At 41.3% G+C, this 22,794-nt stretch overlaps 3 protein-coding genes across 4 annotated transcripts in view; 1 reads left to right on the top strand and 2 right to left on the bottom strand.

The window, feature by feature from the left end:
* Nucleotides 1-6,166: 6,166 nt before the first annotated feature.
* On the bottom strand, nt 6,167-6,857 carry LOC122115862 (polyubiquitin-like). The gene is given in 1 exon segment (XM_042689433.1): nt 6,167-6,857. A coding segment is annotated over 1 exon segment (462 nt). The 5' UTR covers nt 6,775-6,857; the 3' UTR covers nt 6,167-6,312.
* A 9,043-nt stretch (nt 6,858-15,900) lies between these two features.
* Nucleotides 15,901-19,793, top strand: Sfr1 (SWI5 dependent homologous recombination repair protein 1). 2 transcript variants are annotated; one of them, XM_042689636.1, is made up of 4 exons: nt 15,901-15,949; nt 16,385-16,506; nt 17,308-17,694; nt 18,649-19,793. In XM_042689636.1, exons 1-4 carry the CDS (start codon nt 15,937-15,939, stop codon nt 18,838-18,840), a joined length of 714 nt encoding a protein of 237 aa, XP_042545570.1. In that variant the 5' UTR covers nt 15,901-15,936; the 3' UTR covers nt 18,841-19,793. The 2 variants fall into 2 exon arrangements, with proteins under 2 accessions (XP_042545570.1, XP_042545571.1); XM_042689637.1 differs by lacking the exon at nt 15,901-15,949 and adding an exon at nt 16,014-16,221 and having other exon boundaries at nt 18,649-19,792.
* Nucleotides 19,632-22,794, bottom strand: part of Cfap43 (cilia and flagella associated protein 43) — a 74,806-nt gene continuing 71,643 nt past the window's right edge. The window contains exons 36-38 of the mRNA XM_042689407.1: nt 21,243-21,323; nt 20,389-20,542; nt 19,632-20,212 (exon numbers count right to left, since the gene is read on the bottom strand). Coding sequence (XP_042545341.1) covers nt 20,046-20,212; nt 20,389-20,542; nt 21,243-21,323 — 402 coding nt within the window. The 3' untranslated portion in view covers nt 19,632-20,045. The remainder of the gene's footprint in view (nt 20,213-20,388; nt 20,543-21,242; nt 21,324-22,794) is intronic.

The following is a 22,794-nucleotide window of genomic DNA, read 5'->3' as shown; positions in this document are numbered from 1 at the left end:
TTGGGAGACTGAAGTGGGCCTCAGTACAGTGAGCAGTACCTGACTACTGAGTTACCTCCAGTCTCCAGGATATGTTTTGATGTCATTATTGGTGGTATTATTATTATTAATTATTTGTGCTGTTCCTGGGGCTTGAAATCAGAGCCTGGCCTGAGTTTTGTCCCTGAGCTTTTATGCTCAAGGCTAGCACTCTACTACTTGAGCTACATCTCCACTTTCAGCTCTTTTAAAATGATTAATTGGAGATAAGAATTTAATGAACTTTCCTACCTGGGCTGGCATTGAGCAATGAGCCTTATAATTCAGCCTCCTGAGTAGGACTGCAGGCATGGACCACCGTTTTCTGGATTGATATTATTCTTGACTTTGGACTTCTCTTCATGAACTATTTACATAGCAAAACTTTGGGTTTTTAAATTTTAATTTAATTTTTTACATGGTACTGAGGATTGAACCCAAGCCCTCATGCATGCTAAGCTAGCACTCTGTCATTAAGCCACATTCCAAGCCCAAAACTTTAGTTTTTTGGTTTTTTTGGGGTCTGGTCGTGAGGCCTGTACTATGGGCCTGGGTGCTGTCCCTCAGCTCTTCAGCTCAAGGTTAGCACTCTACCACTTGAGCCGCAGCACCACTTCCGGCTTTTTTCTTTTTGCTTATGTGGTACTGAGGAATCAAACCCAGGGCCTTAGGCATGCAAGGCAAGCACTCTACCACTGAGCCACCTTCCCAGACTTTAGGTTTTTAAAAGTAGACTTGAGGGGCTGGACACTGGTTGCTCATGCCTGCAATCCTAGCAGCTATTCAGGAGGCTGAGATCTGAGGATTGTGGCTCAAAGCAAGCCTGGGCAGGAAAGTCTGTGAGACTCATCTCTAATAAAACTACCCTGAAAAAGCCAGAAATAGTGCTGCAGCACAAGTGGCAGAGCACTAGCCTTGAGGAAAGAAAGCTCAGGGACAGCACCCAGGCCCTGAATTCAAGCCCCAGGACTGGCACCAAAATAAATACATAAATAAGTGGACTTGAGGAAGTGGCACTGTGGCTCTAAGTGGTAGAGCACTAGCCTTGAGCAAAAGAGCTCAGGGACAGTGTCTAGGACCTGAGTTAAAGTCCCACGATGGGCAAAAATAAAATAAAATGAAATAAATAAATAAAAATAGACGAGTGTATCTGGTGGTCTTTTTTTCTTCCAACATGTCATCCATACTCCTTACATGTTGTTCCATTCAATGACTTAAAAGTAAGTTGATCTCTTCTCCAGTGCTTATACCTTACACTTCTAACAAAGTTCCTTCCAGAGTCACAATGTAATCATTGTGACTCTTCCCTTGAGTCTTGCATACTTATGAAATGTGACCACTCGCTACCTGCTGTCTTCATGAGCCAGCCCTGGAGAACAGCTGTCATCCTTTCCCATCAGGTATTAGTCATTTCTGAGACACTTCCCTGAGGAACACAGGAAGGAGTAAGGAAAGAAACTGCCATATGGATCCTCTCCACATGGACTGCACCAAGGCAGGAACTAGCACATACTGTCCTGAGTCCTGGGTTAATCACTGCGTGACTCAGAAATCGTCTGTGTAGTGGCTGAGTGTAGAAGGGTGCATGGCAGGACATCACAAGAGGATCTTTCACTGGAATCTTGACACATCTTCCAATAGCCAGAGACAAGTGGAAGCTAGCCCTGAAAATTTAGGCCAAGGAGCCAACCATTACCCAATTATTTGGTCCTAAATTTTTATTTTAGTGTTCCTTAATCTATGCCATTGGTTCCTGTCATAAGAAGAACTTGTATCCTCTCCAGGAAATAGCTGGAGTTATAGAGAACACAAAATCAATTAGCAATGGGACAAAAAATAGAAACTCTGTGTTATAGAAACTCTATGAAGGGCTGGGAAGGTGGCTCAGTGGTAGAGTGCTTGCCTTGCATGCCTGAGGCCCTGGGTTCCATTCCTCAGCACCACATAAGCAAAAAGAAAAAAGCTGGAAATGGCACTGTGGCTCAAGGGGTAGAGCGCTAGCCTTGAGCTGAAGAGCTGAGGGACAGCGGCCAGGCCGAGTTCAGGCTCCACGACCAGACCCTCCCCCCCCAAAAAAATAACTAAATTCTATGAAGCTAAGAAACCAAAGACAACTTAAAGCTATCTATTCAAGTACAAAGTGAACAGTTGAATAAAGGAGGGTACTTACCACTATACAGCTGTCAAAAATCCACACAACAGTCAGACATCAGTGGCTCACATTTATAATCCGATACTCAGGAGGCTGAGACCTGAGACTAGAGGGGTTTAAAATCTACATTTGAAAAGAAATGTTTTCCTAAAATGAGAGGGAGAGACAGTTATGCTCTCTATGGATGTTGTAAGGTTTTCTTTCTTTCTTTCCTTCCTTCCTTCCTTCCTTCCTCCCTTCCTTCCCTTTCTCCCCCTTCCTGCCTCCCTTCCTTCTCTCCCTCCCACCCTCCCTCCCTTCTTCTCTCCTTTTCTTAGTGGTAATAGGGATTGGGCTCAGAGCATCACACTTTCTTTCTTTTTTTTTTTTTTGGTCCAGTTGTGGGGCCTGAACTCTGGGCCTGGGTGCTGTCCCTCAGCTCTTCAGCTCAAGGCGAGCGCTCTACCACTTTAGCCACAGCACCACTTCCGGTTTTCTGGTGGTTTTTTGGAGATAGGAGTCTCACAGTCTTTCCTGCCCGGGCTGGATTTGAACCACGATCCTCAGTTCTCAGCCTCCTGAGTAGCTAGGATTACAGGCATGAGCCACCAGCGCCCCAGCAGAGCATCACACTTTCTAGGCTAACATTCTACCTGGGACTGAACTGCAATCCTTTTACCTGTCTCCGGCATAGCTATGATGATAGGGGAGAACCATCACCACCATACTTCGATGAAGTCTCACTTTGTTCCTAGGCTTCCCTTGTAACTGTGTTCCCTCTCTGCTTCCCAAGTAGCTGAGATTACAAGAATACACTACCACATTTGGCCTGCAGTAAAATCTTAAGTTCCAAAGCTTCAGACAATGGGATATTGACAATAGTAGATCATGTACTGCTGGAAGCATTCTATACACACACACACACACACACACACACACACACACACACACACACAAACACACACATCTTAATTTTGAAAATGATGATTTTAATTGGCTTAACCTGTGAAACACCTTGAACCAACTCATAGAGCACCATTGTAGTACAGTGGAGAACAGTGTAGGAATATTTAGTGCCCTGAAAGAGATGAGAAAATCCTGTCATCAAGCATCTTGTTTTGCAGTGCTTCTGTCCACGGGTCTCTATCTGTGGCTTTGAGGTAAGCCTCAGAAATGTCACCATGAATTTTACCACTGGGATGAGTTGTCTGGGTTCTGTTAGTCACTTTATATGCAGCATCATATTTCATGAGTAGATGTCATGAGAAAACATTCAGTGGAATTATCATAGAGTTTGTCAGAGGGCAGAGTTAGAATGTGCAACCAGTTGTGTTTGATTTAATGTCTATTCTCTTAACTGCTGTTTTACATAGTACTGTCTTCTTCATATCCAAGAATGGAACAATCTCAAGCTTTGGTACTTTATATACATGGCAACTCTTAGGTAGTTGTTTAAAACTTGCCAATCATAGCCGGGTACTAGTGGCTCATGTCTGTAATCCTAGCAATTTAGGAGGCTGAGATCTGAGGATCATAGTTCCAAGCCAGCCTGGGCAGGAAAGTCTATGAGACTCTTATTGCCAATTAACCACCAGAAAACCGGAAGTAGTGCTATGGCTCAAGTGGTAGAGTGCTAGCTTTGAGCTAAAGAGCTGAGGGACAGTACCAAGGCCCAGATTTCAAGCCCCATGACCAACAAAATAAACAAACAAAAACCCAACAACAAAACTTGCCAATCATATTTATTCATCTGACAAGGGTCTGTATTCTATGGTCAGGTTACACAATTGGGGAATATTTTTCACAGAGTTAGTTTAACTAAATTTATAGACAATATTCCAGGTTCGCTATGCCATCCCATCCATTCTCATACCCATCCATTCTCTAAGTGCTGCCAGGATGACCTCTTTAGCCATCTTTATTTGTTTTTTTTTGGGGGGTGGGGGATCCGGTCGTGGGGCCTGAGCTCTGGGCCTGGGCGCTGTCCCTCAGCTCTTCAGCTCAAGGCTAGCGCTCTACCACATGAGCCATAGCGCCACTTCTGGCTTTTTTCTTTTTGCTTATGTGGTGCTGAGGAATGGAACCCAGGGCCTCAGACATGCAAGGCAAGTGCTCTACCACTGAGCCACCTTCCCAACCCCTTTAGCCACTTTTAAATCTTCCAGTACTTCCAGACTTCTTGAAAAACCCAAATCCTGATCTTCATCCATACCTCTCTAGCTTCATCCCACCCCACTCCTAGCATCGGCCTTACCAAATTACAGACTGGAATCCCCATAACAGGCCACCTCTCCTTATCATGTTACTTGGTTCTTTTTGCCTAGACAGGCATACACATGATTCTCTCTTTCTCTTTCTCTTTCACACACACACACACACACACACACACACACACATTCTCTATCTGGTTAATTCCTGCTCCCATCTCAAGACTACGATTTGGCCACATCCCCATTTCCTCTCACTGGCTCCCACTGGCACAGATTCTTTTATTCTCTTCCTCTTCAAAGTTCTCTAGTCCAGTTGGATGCTTTCTATTCTACCCTGAGGTGTCATAATACATGTTTTACTGTGAGTTACTTAAGAACAGGGACTGTCTCTCTGAGTTCTGTATCCCTAGCATTCCAACAAAAGGCTTTATAGGTTTGGGGTTCAGTTGGGAGGTGCTGTGCTAAGGGTTCATGGAAAGTGTGAAGGAAGTTCATAGAAGGCCTGGTCAAGGAAGGCTTCATGAGAAAAGTGCTATGTGAGGACTTTCCTGATGGAAACCTCTTGCTTTTCAGTCAATTAATCTGCATGTGTTTGGTCAGAGAAAGAGGGGGGAGGGGTGGCAGGCAGACAGACAGACAGGCAGACAGATAGCACATGCATGCGCATGCCTGTGTTGTCTAGGCAGAAAAAACCTGTAACGTGATAAGGAGAGGACCCACCTGTTCTGGGAATTTCAGCTCATAATTCAGCAAAGCTGAAGATACAGATGGCTGAAGAGGTCGTCCTGGCAGTACTCAGAGAGTGGATGGGTGTGGGACTGCAATGGCACAGAGAACGTGGCATGCAATTCAGAAATCAGACCAGCTGGATGGAGTGCAGCCTGGGGGCTGGGTAGCTTGGGTAGCTAATAGGATAGCTGGAGAGAAGTGACAAAAAGACAGACTTAGACAAATGAAGTGGATAAATGAGACAAATAATACAATGTATTTTTTTCCTAAGAAGTAAGACTTATGTCATCCTTTCATGTCATCTTTGAAAAGACTCATATTTCTGTACCTTTTGTAGATGTTGTACTATAGGTACAATTAGCAGAATTAACAAAATCACTATTCTTTTTCTAAGTTTTAAAAAAATTGATTATAATATTGCATATATTTATTGAGTACACTGTGGTGTTTGGGAGCACATATATTGTAGGATGAAAATCAATATGCTTTATATACTGCCTAACATGTACTGACTTCATCCTGTGTTATCTGACTTGTTTTCCTGGAGCTGAAATTATGGGATGTTTCTATGATTCTTGCTTACTTCCCCTCTCTTTTCTCTGCCCTAAAGTTGGTAAAGACCTCAGATCCAAACTCCTTCCTACCCCATGCTGCTGCCACCCTGATATCAGAATTAAGGAATCAGAGAAGAGACTTGTGACAGCAGCAAAGAACATTCACGTTCATCTTCAATGAAACTTGTATTCAAGCAAAATCTTGGAAGATTTTTTTCCCCAAATTTAATTACATCTTTATTAATTATAAAATATGTATTTTACAATCTTTTTTTATCCAACTGTATCCAAAGGCCTTAACAACAAGAAGTATGCATTCCTGATTAAGAAATCACAATTTTCCCAGAATCCAGCACAAAGAAAGTGTGCTCAGGATTCATGGTGTTTGGTTTGTTATTTATATCTCAAAACCCAGGTTGAATGTGAAAAACAATTAGTAGTATGGAGTGAATAAATCAGCAATTAGTTTTGGAAAATAGTATTTTAGAACACTGAATGATGTGTTTTTTGGTTTGTTTTTTTTTTTGCTATCATGCAACAAAACCTTTATTAACATTTTGAACAGGTTCAGCTAATACTGAAACTGGTTAATTTCTAAACTTAAATTGGGGCAAATGGCTACAGTGCTGAGTAATGCCATCTTTGGACACTGGGAGGGTAGACTGTAAAACTAATAGCCACCCCTGAGACGGAGAACCAGATGCAGGGTAGACTCTTTCTGGATGTTGTAATCAGAAAGAGTGTGGCCATCTTCCAGCTGCTTGCCTGTGAAGATCAGCCTCTGCTGGTCAGGAGGGATGCCCTCTTTATCCTGGATCTTGGCCTTCACTTTCTCAATGGTATCAATGGGCTCCACCTCCAGGGTAATGGTCTTGCCGGTCAGGGTCTTCACAAAGATCTGCATACCATCTCTCAGACGCAGGACCAGGTGCAGAGTGGACTCTTTCTGGATGTTGTAGTCAGAAAGAGTGCGGCCAACTTCCAGCTATTTGCCTGCGAAGATCAGCCTCTGCTGGTTGGGAGGGATGCCCTCTTTATCCTCAATCTTGGTCTTCACATTCTCAATGGTATCACTGGGCTCAACCTCTAGAATGATGGTCTTGCCAGTCAAGGTCTTCATGAAGATCTGCATTCTGGCCTGTTACCGAAGACAAAGAGGCTGAGAATTGCCAATTATTTGGACACAGCAGCGCAGTAGCTGCTCCTCACAGAGAAGTCGCCTTCTCTGAATGACGGTTTTGCTTAAGTGCAAAAATCATTGAGTAAAGACTACTTCCCCCTCTTTTCTCTCTTCTCCATTTCTTCTCTCTTTTCCTGAATACTTCTTGATAGAAAATAGTTGAAGACTCATGAGAACTCCAGTTATGAGTGTAGCAGTCCATAAATGTGTCTTGTAGTCTTAGCTTGAGAAGTTATTGATTGAAAGGAGATGGGTTTGTAAAGCTTGCCTTGATAGCTCTTAATTAGTATGCAAATGTTTATTTCTAGTCTCCTAAGTACTCTCATTGGTCCACATAATTCTTAGCTGTAGTCTTTCAAACCTGTAATAACATACCATCTTGCCCTCATCAAAATCCAGTCACTTTGGGTACACATCATCACATCATCTGCTCCTTGATATTCCTGATTTTGTTTTCTGAAATGATTTCTCTTGCTTAAATTTGTTTTTAGATCTTAATCTTATTGTCAGGAAGAAAATATTTGAAGTCAGACTAATTCTTACTGTCAAAATGCAAAATGTTGGGCAGATACTGGTGGCTCACACCTCAAATCCTAGCTACTCAGGAGTCTGAGATCTGAGGATTTCAGTTCAAAGCTAGCCTGGGCAAGAAAGTCTGTGAGACTTTTATCTCCACTTAACCACCAGAAAATGGGATTCTATGGCTCAAAGTAGTAGAGTGCTAGCCTTGAGTGAAAGAGCTCAGGGACAGCACCCAGCTCGGAGCTCAAGCCCTACAACTGGCGGGGAAAAAGGCAAAGTATTCATAGGAAGCAGAGGCGTACTGGTCAGTAAAACTTGTTGATTTATTTGGTTTGAAAACTAGTGGCTGAAAAAGTCTCTCCCTAGAAACAATTATTAGCATGAGGTGAAATCATCTTGACATCTCTTTAAAATCTCTGAGTAGAAATCTGAACTGACAACTGATAAGCTTCTCCATCTCCCTCCTTCTCTCTCTCTCCCTCTCTCTCTACTTCCCTCTCCTGCCTTTCTCCTTCCTTCCTTCCCTTCATCCTTCCTCCTCCCTTCTCTCTCAGGGACATTCTGCCAAAAATTCAAATTCACTTCTTTCTGGGTTGCTTAATTGCACCAGCTTTATGCTAATTATTGTTGTATTACAGATTTGGCAGCTCTACAAAAACTTCAACTTGTACATGCAAGTTCAAAAACTCTGTTTCAATGGTTCAGAGTTAAGCTGGGAAGGCATTTCAGCCAATGCCAACCTGGAGTGATGCATGCTTTTATTTTTTAACCTGTGAGTTGCTTATAACATACAGTTTCGTAGGAATTTGCTTAACAAATGTGGATGTGATTAGTTGTGGGCTCTCCAAAACCCCAGACTCTACTCCTTGGTATCCTGGGGTGCTGTCTGTGAGTGGCAAACTCAAGAGACTGAGAAGACCATCTTTGTTGGTGGGTGCTACCCTTGCCCTTGGCATGAATTCTACTCAGAGCAGATCTTTTTTTGGGGGCTCCAGTTGTGGGGCCTAAACTCTGGCCTGGGCACTGTCCCTCAGCTCTTCAGCTCAAGGCTAGTGCTCTACCACTTGAGCCATAGCGCCACTTCCGGCTTTTTTTCTTTTTGCTTATGTGGTGCTGAGGAATGGAACCCAGGGCCTCATGCATGCAAGGCAAGCGCTCTACCACTGAGCCACCTTCCCAGCCCCATCACAGCAGATATTCAGCAATAAAAGATCTTTCAATAGAAGATCATAGCAGATCATTTGCTAATAAAATTCTTGCATTTTCAATAGCAGGCATTCATATTCTCCTGTAATTCATTACAGGAGATATAGAAGAAAATAGACAGTACCTTGGAGATAGACTAACCCACTGTTACCATATATAAGGGAGGAGAAGGCTGGGAAGAGTTGTAACCGTAATCCTATTTATTTAAAAAAGTAGTTGAAGTTGACCATGATGGCTCATGCCTTTAATCCTAGCTACTTAAGAAATCAAGGGGATTATAGTGCCTAGCCAACCTAGGCAAAACAGTTAGGAAATCCCATTTTGACAGAAAAAAATCTGAACACGATTGGGAGTTTTTGGCATACTATCTCAAAAATAACCAAAGCAAAAAGGCTAGAGGTATGGCTTAAGCTGTAGAGCACCTGCCTAGCAAGTGCAAAATCCTGAGATGAAACTAGCACCACCAGAAAAAATATTTTAAAATAATAAAAAGAGTTGAAAGTACTTGTAAGAAAAGGACAATTTAGCTGGGCCCTAGTAGCTCATACTTGTAGTCCTAGCTATTCAAGAAGCGGAGATCTAGAGGATCATAGTTTAAGGCCAGTTAAAATAACTTGCTATTGAGAGCTATTGGCAGCATCATTAAACCTCATACATTACTTATTCATAGTCACAGAGTTAAAATGGAAGTGGCAAATTGGATGACATTGATGTTAGTAGGAAGTGGTATGATTTGAACAGAGCGGAGAATAAGTCTGGACACAACCTTTAAGATAGGTGGGAGATCAATGAGGAAATGACTTTGTTCTTTTCAGCTTGCCAACCTCTGATCATGCCTTACATTAGGTCTGTGAAAAACACATCCATCTAAGCTCAAAGAATGGATTCAGAGGCACAAAGTATAGTGAAAGGGAGACTTTAATGTTTATTGGTAGTCTTTCAAGATTTGGTATCTGGTGGGCAAAGACACCAAAAGCAGTTACAGCAAGCATTTTATCTTAGTGTACAGGCCCCTTCCCCCAGTTCCGCATTGGCTGAGTACTATGAAGTGTACAGTCTTCCTGGATGTTGCTTACATTTCATTATTTTCTATTGGGTAATTTTAACATCTGCATGCACCTCTTAAGATTTGTTGCATTTTAGAAGGGGTCTTTGGTTGTCTCCATCACCCTTTGATCTTTGTTGGTGAGGAAGGCTTTTCTGGCTATTTGCTTTGGGGCACATAAACAGTTTTGAGTTGCTTTCTGATTTCATTGTGGTCTACTTCCCACCTGCTAGTTGCCCCCTTCAAATGTTGTGTTTGCTTAGGGACTTTCCAGGTATTTGAACTTTATGGTTGCCACAATGAAGAGAGTCAGGCCAGATACCTAGCTTTGAAAATAGATCACCAGTAATTATTTCTTCACTGGTGATTCAAACCTCTTGGTCCAGGGCTCTGCAGTCAGTGTGTTTGACACGTAAAGGTTGATGGTGGGCATCTGTGACATTTTATATGGTCATAGGCAGTGGAGACCTTGTGTTTTCTCCTGATTGGAGGAGTGGTGGGAAAGGGATTAAGTTTTAGTCTAATCTCAGAGCCTGAACAGAGGCCAGACAATTTCTGTTTAAGCTAAATCCACTCATTTGATCTACTGTTCTACTTACCATAAAAGTTTTCCAAAGAATAGAAGAGTAGAAGCAAAATGCTTGTATTTACCCCTCCCCCTCCAACATGGTAGAATTATTGTGCCTGATTTGCTGGTACTATTAGATTCTTTTGCTCTTTCATCTAAAAAATGTTGTCAAGAAAAAAATTTAAAAATCCTCAGCACCAAAACAGTAATGAGAGGCAAAGGTAGAATACCGAGCTGACGTGTTTACCGGCACTTCAAACAGATTTCGATACTGTGAAATTATCATGGGGGTTGTTATCTCTCAAACTTCAAGGTGGTTAAAGATGATTATAAGACAAGTTCTGTTGCTGAAGAATTTGCTGACATCTAATGCTCTTTTTTTTTTCCTTCAAATGAATACAAGGGTGACACTTCTAATAAAAGATCTGAGAATGTGGCCCTGAGCAATGCTTTTATTCCCATTACTTTTTCCACAATCTAACTTCTGTTCTACTCTTCCCCTCACCCACCCAAATGCTTACCTCCTCTCTCACCATTATTAATCTCACCTGAATCACTCTATTCTTCTCCAAGTGAACACACCCAGGAATAGCAGTGAATCATAGACATTCTTGTTTCTCCAGTCTGTGGACTTGATAAAATGCCAAATCTGGTAGAATGAAAGGACAAGAATGTCAAGTGAAAGAAGCTCTTGAGGTTTTGTGTTCAGTGCATTATTCTGAATTTTAGTTATAAATTTTCTAGTTGTCTGGTGATGAAGTATTAGCGCATGATAATGTTGACCCTCCCTGTACTGCCACATTCCAAGTAACCATACTCTCAGTAAGTTAATCTCTCAACTAAATCAAGAGGTCTTCTATCTTTTTTCTTTTTTTGGGGTGAGGGGTCTGGTCGTGGGGCCTGAACTCTGGGCCTGGGTGCTGTCCCTCAGCTCTTCAGCTCAAGGCTAGCGCTCCACCACTTGAACCACAGCACCACTTCTGGCTTTTTTCTTTTTGCTTATGGGGTGCTGAGGAATGGAACCCAGGGCCTCATGCATGCAAGGCAAGCGCTCTACCACTGAGCCACCTTCTCAGCCCCAGGTCTTCTATCTTGGGATTTAAAATTCCATCTTTTTTGCTCACAGAGGTCATCCATTGATAACAAAGTATTCAGTAGCCCGTACAAATGAATTAATTGCACACTTGCAATGCCAGATGAGATTTTTGGGTAAAAGAGGAAATATTGTCAATTAATTATTCACAAGGGAAATCTCTGGAACAACAGAGCACTAAAATCTGTATACAATGGATCTGTCTGTAGGGTGCATCTGGAATTTATGACAAGGGAAACCTAGAGAAAAGTTTTTGAATGGGGTTTTCAATTCATGTGCAAATAAGAAAACTATTGGAAGAACTATCATAAGTCACTTAAGAAAATTAAGTGAATTTTCTCTAGACTATTATTAATTTGGATTATTTCATTTGTCCTAATGGATATTCAAAATAATTATGTAGATTTTACATTGTTCCTCCCCTAGGTGGATTTTAAATTTAGTTCATAGATATGTATGAACTCAAAATATATATTTATATATATATATAGTTTAAAAATACCTGTAGATATTAGCCATGTCTGTATGGAACACATTTCATTTTTGTCAATACAGAAAAGTCTGTGAATGGAGTTTAGATAATCTTGCAGTTAAGATTTAAAAATAGTGCTAAAGCTAAGAATTAACAAAATAAACCTACTGAAATTAAAATTTGATATTTATTTTTAGTAGCATCAATTAAAGAGGTTTCATCTTAACACTGAAATGAAAATTTCAATTGTGGCTAAAAAGTCTTCTGCATGTATGTGTGTGTGGTGGGGGAGAAGTAGGGAAAGAAAGACAATTCACTATTGTTTTCTTGCCATTAAAAATAATAAAGTAAATCTCATGAAGATTTTCAGGTCTATGTCATTATCCTCCCAACAATAATTATAGACTAGAATGTAAGAGCATTTTACCAGTCCCTGATGAATAACAAGGGAACCAGCAGTTGCCTTAGGTATTGAAGAAATTTAAAAACACAGAAAGCTTGACTTTGGTTCCTATTGTAACTGAGTTCTTTGTACTTAAATAGTTCTCTATGGTTGGGTAAGGAATCTGCTTTCTGGCTTACTATTAGAATCTCTGGCACTATTAGAATCCTTTCCTCTCTGCCTGCAGTTTCACATGAAACATATAATGTCTTATATCAGAAGCACCAACTCTTTTCAGACAATAGATTTCCAGTCACTAAAACCCTGAAATTATTTCCTAGGATTTAACTAAAGGTACATGAAACATATAGGTACTAGTTTTCAGTTTTTATTATTTTTGCACTGCTGGTGATCAAACCCTGGGCCTCGTGAATGCTAGGCAAGGACCCTGTCACGTACCTGTCTCCAGACCTACAGGGCCTATTTATATTCTAAATCTTTTGCATCAAATTGAGAGTGCAAGGTAGGTTTCTAATTTGGCAAGTAACAAATAAAACATAAACATATATGAGATCATAGAATTCTAAAATTCTAGTATGTCAATAAATACACATTTCTGAAAATACACATTTTCCTCAGTACTTGTTCTAAGTTCTTTGGAAATCTAGTTGAGCAATTCCATTTTAATGTACCAGGTCACCTAAAAAACAAGTCAGATCATTTGCAAGGCAAGATGTTGTTTTCCTTTCTCTAGCCAACAAAAACTGCCCTAAGCTTAGGTTGTGATGATAAAAAAGGATTTGGGAGCAGCTGATTTTTAGGGACTCATGAGAAAACTCATCCTTCTCCCCTGAGGCATAAAGAATACTGAGTCTGCATGGGCATCTAGTGTCAAGACAAATCATTTTAATTTTTTTTTAATTCCCAAGGAGATTAATTCATGCCAACTAAGAGGAAAAAGTAATGATACAAATTGTGATCTGTGGGTTTGTGAAGTGACTAACACCTGCATCATAAAATCATGAGTTTTAGCTTTGACTTTATAAATTCACAAGCACACATAATTTAGGAGTGGAATACATGTTATGACTTACGTGAAGGCTACAAGTTTTCAGCTATAGTTTAAATTGTGTGAGATTTTATGGATTTGGACATCATTTAGAAAAATTTCTGTGGTTGGGGGAGAGGAGGGCTACTTGTTGAATGGTGAATGGCATTGTTTGGGCAATTAGGGAATGCTGACTATACTTGACTATATAAACTAATGACTAAGTGCTATCTAGATATCTAGAATTGTTCTAATTGCCTTTCATCAATTCTCACTTAATTCTTCAATATGGTGTTGTAAGGTAAATCATTCCAGAAGCCACATTTTAAAATATAGAATATTAGAGTCTTTATTATACAGTTAACAGGCTGCAGGCTGCCAGTTGTTACAAAAGGCTGTAGCATGCAAATACACATAACACAGCTAGGAAACATGCTAAAGAGGAAAGAAATAACAAGAACAATACCAACAAGCCAATTCAGCTCCAATGGAGCGCTAAACTGGGACTCCATGATGACTGGAGAGGAGCTAGGAGACAGGACACAGGACAGGATCATAAAGACACACTTGGCATGGAGTCCAGTGGCTAGGCTGGTTGGGGCCTAAATAGGTCAGTGCAGGGGGCAAATCCTCAGAAAATTCCCAGTCCCAGGCACTGGACTAACAGATTCAGTAAACTATCAGCCAAGTGCCTGCCCTAGCCTCCAGGGGTCCAGGCACACCCATTAAGTGGGAGGCAGGTGATTGGGGGGGGGGGGGGGAGGGTCCTTCCCCCAGCATGAAGACAAGATGCCAGACTCTACAATCCACCATGTGGCCAATATGGCACCGACCAGACCTGGCCTCCTTACTTCAATGGGAGAAATAGGTGCTATTATCTCCATTTTACAGAGGAGGAAACAAATGCATGCAGACATTAAATTCCAAAATAGATACGCTTTTGTTGCCAGACATTTAGGTCAATTAAGTTTACCTTGATCCTTGTAGCTGGCAAGAGAATTCAGGGATGATAGGATCATAGTAAAGGTGAAAGTTCATTAGAAATGTGGCAGAGAAAGAGAGCATGTGGCATACACGTGCCACAAGAGAACAGTATTCCAGCCAAAGTTAGCAGCCAACTTGTGCCATTTTCTTTGTTATAGAGATTGGCCTCTGATTAAACAGGGAGAACTGGAGTTCTTGAAAATGGTTTTCTGGGCTGGGAATGTGGCCTAGTGGTAGAGTGCTTGCCTAGAATGCATGAAGCCCTGGGTTTAATTCCACATACACAGAAAAAGCCAGAAGTGCTGCTGTGGCTCAAGTAGTCGAGTGCTAACCTTGAGCAAAAAAAGCCCAGGGACAGTGCCTGGGCCTTGAGTTCAAGCTCCAGGACTGGCAAAAAAAAGAAAGAAAATGGCTGACTGGTGCATCTCATTTCTGTTTCCTCCAACAATGGTGATGCCAAAGACCAAAGATTGAGTGCGCTGTCCCTATTTCCTTATTATTATTATTAATTTGTCCTGTTCTTTAGCCGTCTCCTGTGCCTATTTCATTGTCAGGCAGGTTTTGGCCTATCATCTTGACACCTGCAAATTATATGGGTCAAAAGTTCCTGACTGCTTTTCTGTTAACTTAGTATCACTAGGCAGTTCAACACCAACACTGCATCGCGATGTCTTCAGGTTCTGTACTTATACCTGACTGAATGGACTCAACTTCCTTCTTTCTGGCTACTTCTGTGACTTGCAGATGTTAGTAGAGACCATGTCAATGCTTAAAAATGGCCATTCAATAAGAGCACGGAAAACACTGGCCCCCGAAAATGCCCAACTTCTAAGTGACGTCACTCAAATGCCTCGCCCTCGTCCCCACCTAAATTGGTTTACTTTGCTGCTGCCTAGCAACAGAACACAACACGGGAAGCGGAGGCTTCAGGCCGAGGCCCGAGCGGCTCCAGACATCTCAATTCCAGCAGTGAGCGCGGAGCTCCAACGCATGCCCGGCCCCTCCCGCCTCAGGCGTAACCCTGAAGCGCCAAGTCCAGCCAGGGGGCCGGAGAGTCGGCAAGGCAGGAATGGGGCCCAACAGGGGTGCGGGCGCAAAGAAGGCCAGATGTGTGCGGATCCTTGGGCGGATCCCCAACGTCTTTGGTTCCCAGCAGGCTGCTCGTTTGCGGCCTCTGCCTCGGGAGAGCGTACAGGCTTTACACCGCACTCGCCACCCGCCGCGCGGCCTGCGGGCCCGCCAGGTCCGCGCCGGGACCTCGGCTGTGGGAAGAGCGGAGAGCTGACTGACAGCAGCCGGGCGGAAGGGGCCGGACCTTCCTCAGGCGCACGCCACTGACGCACAACTCGGAAACCGGAAGAGGAGGCGGTAGACCAAGAAAGAAAGGAAGGGAAAGCCGCGAGCGGAAGGCGCGCCCCCCTCAGGAAGCTCAGTTCCCGCTCTTTCCAAACTGAGGTTTTGCGGCCGCGCGCGCCGTCCGGTCAGGTTCTAGGGGAGGGTGGGATAGAGTCGCGCGCGCGCGCCGATCTGACCAATCATTGGCTTCCACTGTCTCCCCGCGTGGTTCCGCCCTGACCCCGCCCGCTTGGCGGAGGCGGGAGGGCGTGCGCGCGCGCAGTCTCGTCTCTCTCTTGGATGCGGAGCAGAACCGAACCAATCCGAGCGTCTCTCCGCTTCCCGCGAGGCCCCGCCTCCCGCGCAGCCCCGCCTCCCGCGCAGCCCCGCCCCCTCGCGGCTCCGCCCTCTGGGGGGCTGTCCGGTCGCCCTAGCGCGCGCTTTTTGTACGCTGTGGGGATGGCGGAGGGAGGTATTGAGCCGGGCCTTCGCGGGTTGGCTGTGGAGTGGGATGGGGGAAGCTGGAGCCCAACCCGGGCCTGGAGCTCTGCGGGCCGCATCCGTGGTCGGGACGTCCTCTCACTGCTTGGTATTGCTCTGAGTTACGGGCGCTCCTCACGGAACGCTTGGCTGAAACCGTTCTGTCTTCCCAAGCTCCGAGCGGAAGGCGGTTTGAGGTGTTTTTTACAAGCTGGTTAATCTGGAAACAGCGTGCAGACCTCTCGGTGGTGCCCGTGTGCGACGGTAAATGCGGAGCGCGGACGGGGCCCCGCACCGGCCGCCTGGCTTAGCGAGGGTACTCCTGGACGCTAACGAAGCTTCTCTGATGTCAGCAGGACGTTTGGATACAGGAATGGTTAATTTCCATTTTGTAGTTCATTTTATAATTGCGTTTTTTTTTATTTAGACATACACCAAGACTTCCCTTTGAAGATGGAAAGCCCTTCAGACTCCGCCGTGGTTTTACCTACCACTCCTCAGACCCGTGGGATCCCACCATCTCCCCATACAAACAGTTTACGAAAACAAGTAGGAACATCTGTTGCTGCTTCTACTGGGTCTGTGTTTCAGAGTATGCTGGCAGGGGTGCTTTTAAGTAGATTGAAGAATTCGTAGCCTAACGTTCTCCCTGCCAGGTTGACATCTTGAACCAATAATTTCATTTAGTTTCACATCAGGTTCTTATAGGATACTCCAAATGTAGGAGGTTTTAATTTTGTAAATATTGTCCTTGAGAGCGCCAAACAAATGTTACTGGGATAAATGTCTCAGCACTTTCAGAAGCGTGTTAACCCTGCAAAAGTAAAGTGGAGTTAAAAAGAATGAATATCTGGACGTAACTTTTTGTGTGTGTCGGTTATGGGACTTGAACTCGGCTTGGGCACTGCCCTTGCGCTCTTCAGCTCAAGGCGAACGCTCTACCCCTTGAGCACAGGGCCACTTCTGGTTTTCTAGTGGTTTACTGGAGATCAGAGTCTCATGGACTTCCCTTCCCTGGGCTGGCTTTGAACCACTATCCTCAGATCTCAGCCTCCTGAGTAGCTAGGATTACAGGCGTGAGCCACCAGTGCCCGGCCTTGGACATTTTATGATGCTTTTTTATTCATTATTTAAAATTTACTTAGTTGTTCAAAGGGGTTTTCCGTTAAACCTAACAATTTTTTGAGTATAATGCATCTTGATTAATCAATGTTGTGGTACTTAAGATATATGAAAACCGGAAGCCATCTAGTAATACCTGCTATAGAGATGTAGAAATAAGTATTAGGCATTTATTAACATCAAGGGTTGTTTTTGATTGACAATTTTAATGTTATGTTCCATTTTCAGCCTATGAGTGCAACACTTAGAGAAAGATTAAGGAAAACAAGATCTTCATTTAGTTCCTATTGCAGTGTGGTGAAACGTCTTAAAGTAGAGAATGAAGAAAATGAGGCTGTTTTAGAAAAACAAGCATCTTCAGCAGGTGGAAACTCTTTTAAGCACATAGACAGTGAGTGTGAAGAAAATAAGTTTTTTGAAAATAACTTCAAGAATATCCATGCTTGTGAATCTAAGTTATTTGATACTGGGTCATACACTGCTCTCCAAAATGATTTTGTGGATGAGAATCCTAAAGAAGGATTAAAGGAAGAAAAAGCACAATTGGTGAAACAGATTCAGGAGAAAGAAGAACTTCTCCGGAGATTAAAACTAGTCAAAATGTATCGATCAAAGGTGAGAAGAATTTGAGAACCATTGCATAGTTTTATACAAATTACAAGAGATTAATTTCAGAAATAGAACATAAATTTAGCATAACAAGTAAGCCAAATTTTCAGAAACCTAGCTTCCAGCAGCTTTAACTGAAATATAAGTCATACATGTAGAATTAAGAAAAGGCCTGTCAACCCAAGATAAAGCTTTTTTACAAAATAAAGTCCTATGCAAATGAAGCTTTTCTCTCTGGTTTGTAACCTGTAGTACAGTTAAGAGTATTAAATGTTAGATGTATGTACAGTGGAAACAAATGAATAAAACTTAAAAAGATCACAATGTATAGGAAGTATTTTTAGTAATGGTCTCTTTTTCCTCCCAATAATTAAAATGTCTCAAGCATTTTGTTTGAGGAAACAACAAATATGTATTAGATTTTAGATTTCAGGCTACATTGGTTGAATTACATAGAACCTGGATGGTGGTGATAATCTCTATTAATAGTACATGCCCATGTAATAATAGCCCATTGTCCCAGAGAGGGAGAAGAAGAGTGTTTCATTTACTGTCTTGAACCTTTAGGATTTTTCTAAATATCACTTATAAGACAACAAATGTTGAAAAACAACAAATATTTTTACGTGCAGTTTTGGGTTCATGGCAGAACTGAGTAGGAGGTAGAGCATAGTGTCATCTCTTGAAAATACAGTGTAGTATAAAAACTGAATTTTCATGTAGTTTTTACCTTAATGGTGTGATTTTTCCCTGAGGGCGACACTGGCCTAGATTTGCGACCCAACAATAGCCACGGAACTGAAGTTGAGTGACATTCTTCTATTCACCCAGTTTTTTTTCCTAGGAAGAAGTTCTACTCATCATCTGATTTAGTAGCTTTGATGGTATAAGTTAAAATAGTATGACTATCTCCTTACTGACATACACTTATGGTTTATTTTTTCAACTTTTCTGTTTCAGAATGATCTGTCTCAGTTACAGTTGTTGATAAAGAAGTGGAGAAACTGTAGCCAGCTGTTACTTTATGAATTGCAGTCAGCTATGTCTGAAGAGAACAAGAAACTAAGCCTTACTCAATTGATTGACTACTATGGGTTAGATGATAAATTGCTACATTATAACAGAAGTGAAGAAGAATTTTTAGATGCTTGATTTTTTTTTAATCCTTCAGGATATACTATGTATACATATGTGTGTGTGGATATGTTTGTATAGTATTTTCTGACATGGGCTGCTTGGTTTGTTAAGACCTGGGAATCCACATTATCCAGTGAAATCTGTGGTATGCTCTTAGCAAGCAAACAGGAGTATCAAGGCAGTCAACTGGTGACATGGCATGTGTATTAACAGAAAACAGAAAAAGATGAAGTCTAGTACATCCCTGATTGACTTAGAGGAGAGAAAACTGGCAACCAGTCCTATGTTTTAAGTATTTGAAACCCTCGTACCCCTAATCTTGGGTCTGGGTCTGTCTTTCTGCTCCCCACAATTCCTGTCTCAGAAATAGCATAGGAAATGTTACCAATGGTCACTTCTCAGCCGAATTAACCAAGTTATTTCAGGAATCATTCTAGTACTAGGGTGGGGCGGGGAGAGGGTTGGTCAACAAAATGATGTTGGTCCTGTCATTAACCTTCACTCCCATTCACCATATCACTATATGGATGATCTATTAAAATCCACAGAGCTTTTCCTAAATGGAAGATTTTATAATAGCTCTCTTGTTTTACCTGCACCAGTGTATAATGGACATATTAATGTTTACAAATTGCAAAACAGTGACGCGTCAATATCACTTAGAGATTGTTGTCAGTAATCCCAACAATACCCCTGGTAATGCAGTCTGCAGGCTGTGGAAGGGCAAAGAGATTTCCTTATTGTAATTAACATCCTGTATATGAGTAGAACAATAAACTTCTTTAGAACTGGAAGGCACTTTTTTGTGTTTCCTAAACACTATTGATTAGGACACAAAATTGAGCTCTGTTAGAATAAGAACTGATTGTGTATTCAAAATATGTCATAATTTACAAATGATTTAAAGCACTGAAATAATTTACTTTGTTAAAATTGATAGAGATTAATGTTAAAAATTCTAGTATCAAGCAAATAAAGAATATTTTCTAATGGGTTGAAAATCTTGTTCTTTACTGAATAAAAACAATTCATGGTGCTTTACACATTTATGCAGGATACTAATTTGTTGATTAAGGCTAAAACTTAACGATTTGCTCTTAAAAACCTGCAACAGAGGTGATTACTTAGATTTCCTGATTCAAATAAACAAAAAAGAAATCATTTTAACCCAAAGGATTTTTCCAAAGGATTGTTTTGGCCTTGTGTTTTCTGCTGGGGTTTTACAATTGAACAAGAGCAGGAAATGTTCTCATCCTTAGTCTTTCAACTTCCGCTTGCAGTACTGAAATCTGTTCAGCTTGCTGTTTGGAAATGCTTGTCAGCTTCTGTTGTTGTAGCCTGCTTTCAAATTGTTCTTTGGCAATCTTTTCACAAGTCAGCATAGTCCCTACCCCAGAAATGAAGAAGAAAAGAATTGATTTATTGTCAGTGCTTTCAAATACAGAAGAAACACCCACAATCAATTGTGTGGAAGAAATACTAATTGCTATATTAACTATTGTACCAATTTCAAGAGAACAGATTCCTTTGAGAAACCTATGGTTGATGAAAGGAAAAGCTTACCAATTGAGTCACAGATTTCTTTTCTCTCAGAGACAGCTACCAGCTCGTTCTGTAGATTGCAGCTTAGATTATAATTGGCTGTATCTTTTTGATTGCTGACTTTTCCGAGTTTTCTGAGTAGCTTTTTGCAGTGCTCAACATTCTTTTTGTGGGTCTGAAATTTGTTTCCCACAAAACCCCAAGAAAAATAATTTTGAAACAAGTTTAAGTTACTTTATATAGATGTTATTATATTTTAAGTACATTATTGTCACCAACATCACACCCTATCTCTAGAGTCTGTCTGCCATGTGCTCTGTCCATAGTTTGTTGAAGGATTATATTTTAATACTACAAACAAAAGAAGCTAAAAATTAAATATCTAAAAAGCCTTGTGGTTACTTTGTTTAAATCTTATATATGCTATATAATCAAATTGAGCATTTGTTTTTCAGTTAGGATAAGACAAATACAATGCCAAGGAAAGATCAACACTTTTATTACATTAATATGAATATCCACTAGTACTGAGGTCTGGGACTTGAAGTTAGGCCTTTGTGCTTCTACTCTGCTTTTTTTGCTCACAGCTGGCACTTGAGCCATGTCTCTACTTCTCTGCTCTTTGTTAAGAGTCTGGGGCTTTATCTACCTAGGCTAGCTTTGAGCCTCAATCCTCAAATCTCAGCCTCTGAGATACCAGAGCCTGGCTTCCCAGAGGTTAAGTGTAGTATTTACTACATTAGTTAGGGTTGCACAAAGACAAAATTGAGAGACCTCTAATAAAAGTTTTTTGGGGGATCAGAGTTCATGGTTGAAACACTGAATGATTCAAAACTGTTGGGATTATAATGATACATATTTTTTTTGAGACTGACCTTATCTAGAACCTGGATTGTTTGCTCCATTATTCCAATCTGAAGAGCAATCAGACTCTCATAGTTTGGTTCATTTAGGTACTTTAGGAGAAAAAAAAAATGAGAACATATATAAGGATATTTTTCTTTCTTTCGATTGGTAACTTCATTGTTTTGGTTTTGAAAATTGTTTTTCATAACAAATATCTAAGATTCATTTGATTTTTGTCCTGTAATGGTTACTTGTATTTAGCCATCAATGTACTATATATTAATTACTACAAATTCCTAAAGTCTGTTTTCTTCATTTATTTAACTTTATGAAGTTTCACTTAAGTCTCACACTTACAATGTTCTAGACTGAGGTAGATAGAAGGATCGATAACATGAGCTAGACTTGAAGAAAAAGAAGTGATAGAAGTGACTCATTGCCAGAAGATAGATACATCAAGTGTTGGCAAATACAAAGGTAGTTTGTGATGGGGTGCAATGTCTTTAGGCTTAGGAAATCAAAGAAAGGCTTTGTGGAGAGGGGCTGTTTAATATTTAAACCAAATCTTGACAAACAGGTTTAGGGTGTGAAAAAAGAAAAGAGAATCAGAACTATGAACAAATTCTAATCCACTTGCTTTGGGAACGCTGACAATAAGAACACAAATATTCCTTTTCTTGACACAAAGTTAAGTTGGAAGATACCACCCAACTAAGGACTTGAAAGCTCATAAGAATTAAAATGTTGAAAAGGGCTGGGTGCCAGTGGCTCATGCTTGTAATCTTAGCTACTCAGGAGGCTGAGGTCTGAGGATCATGGTTCAAAGCTAGCCAGGACAGGAAAGTCCATGAGACTTATCTTCAATAAACTACTCAGAAAAAGCCAGAAGTGGCACTGTGGCTCAAGTGGTAGAGCCCTACCTTTGAGCATAACAAGGCTTAGGGACAGAGCCTACGCCTTGAGTCAAGCAAGCCTCTGAGTTCAAGCCCCAGGAATGGCCAAAAAAAAAAAAAAAGTTTAAACAGGGTACTCATGCAATTAGTCAATTAGGAAGAAAAATCTGACAGCAAATTACCAACCAATATAAAAATAAATGAATTTGGGAATTAAAGTGAGAGAGTTGGGGAAAAGGAGGGAGGGAAAAAGGAAGGAGGAGGTGTGGGGAAAACACAAGGTTATGAGACCATATGACCATCTACACCACTGAAAATGGAGATCTGAACTGGGATGGAGGCAGTGAGAAAGAGGAAATAAGTTGAGCCTAGGAAAGAAGACATAGGAAAGAGGGAAATCTTGGATTCGAATGGAATTGAATTGGAATCCAGAGATCTTGGATTAAACCTTCAGATGTGCTCATTTGTGTTACAGCTCAGGAAGAACCTTAAAAGTGGCTACATTTAAATGATCAAGCAAAGGGATTCCAGTTAAAGAGGCAGAGAGGTTTGATGTGGGAAGAAAACCAGGAGGAAAAGAGGAGCGATAAAGCTAGTCCAAAGAACGGGTAACTAAGATAGTCAAATGTGACAGAGAATTAAATAGGAAAAAGAGAACTGGGTGTCACAATTAAGAAATCCTCAAGAA

This window comes from Dipodomys spectabilis, unplaced genomic scaffold (assembly GCF_019054845.1).
Source record: "Dipodomys spectabilis isolate Male_0828 unplaced genomic scaffold, ASM1905484v1 ptg000125l, whole genome shotgun sequence".
Lineage (NCBI taxonomy): Eukaryota > Metazoa > Chordata > Mammalia > Rodentia > Heteromyidae > Dipodomys > Dipodomys spectabilis.
Note: the sequence above shows the minus strand (reverse complement) of the source record. Positions and strands in the feature narration are given on the sequence as shown.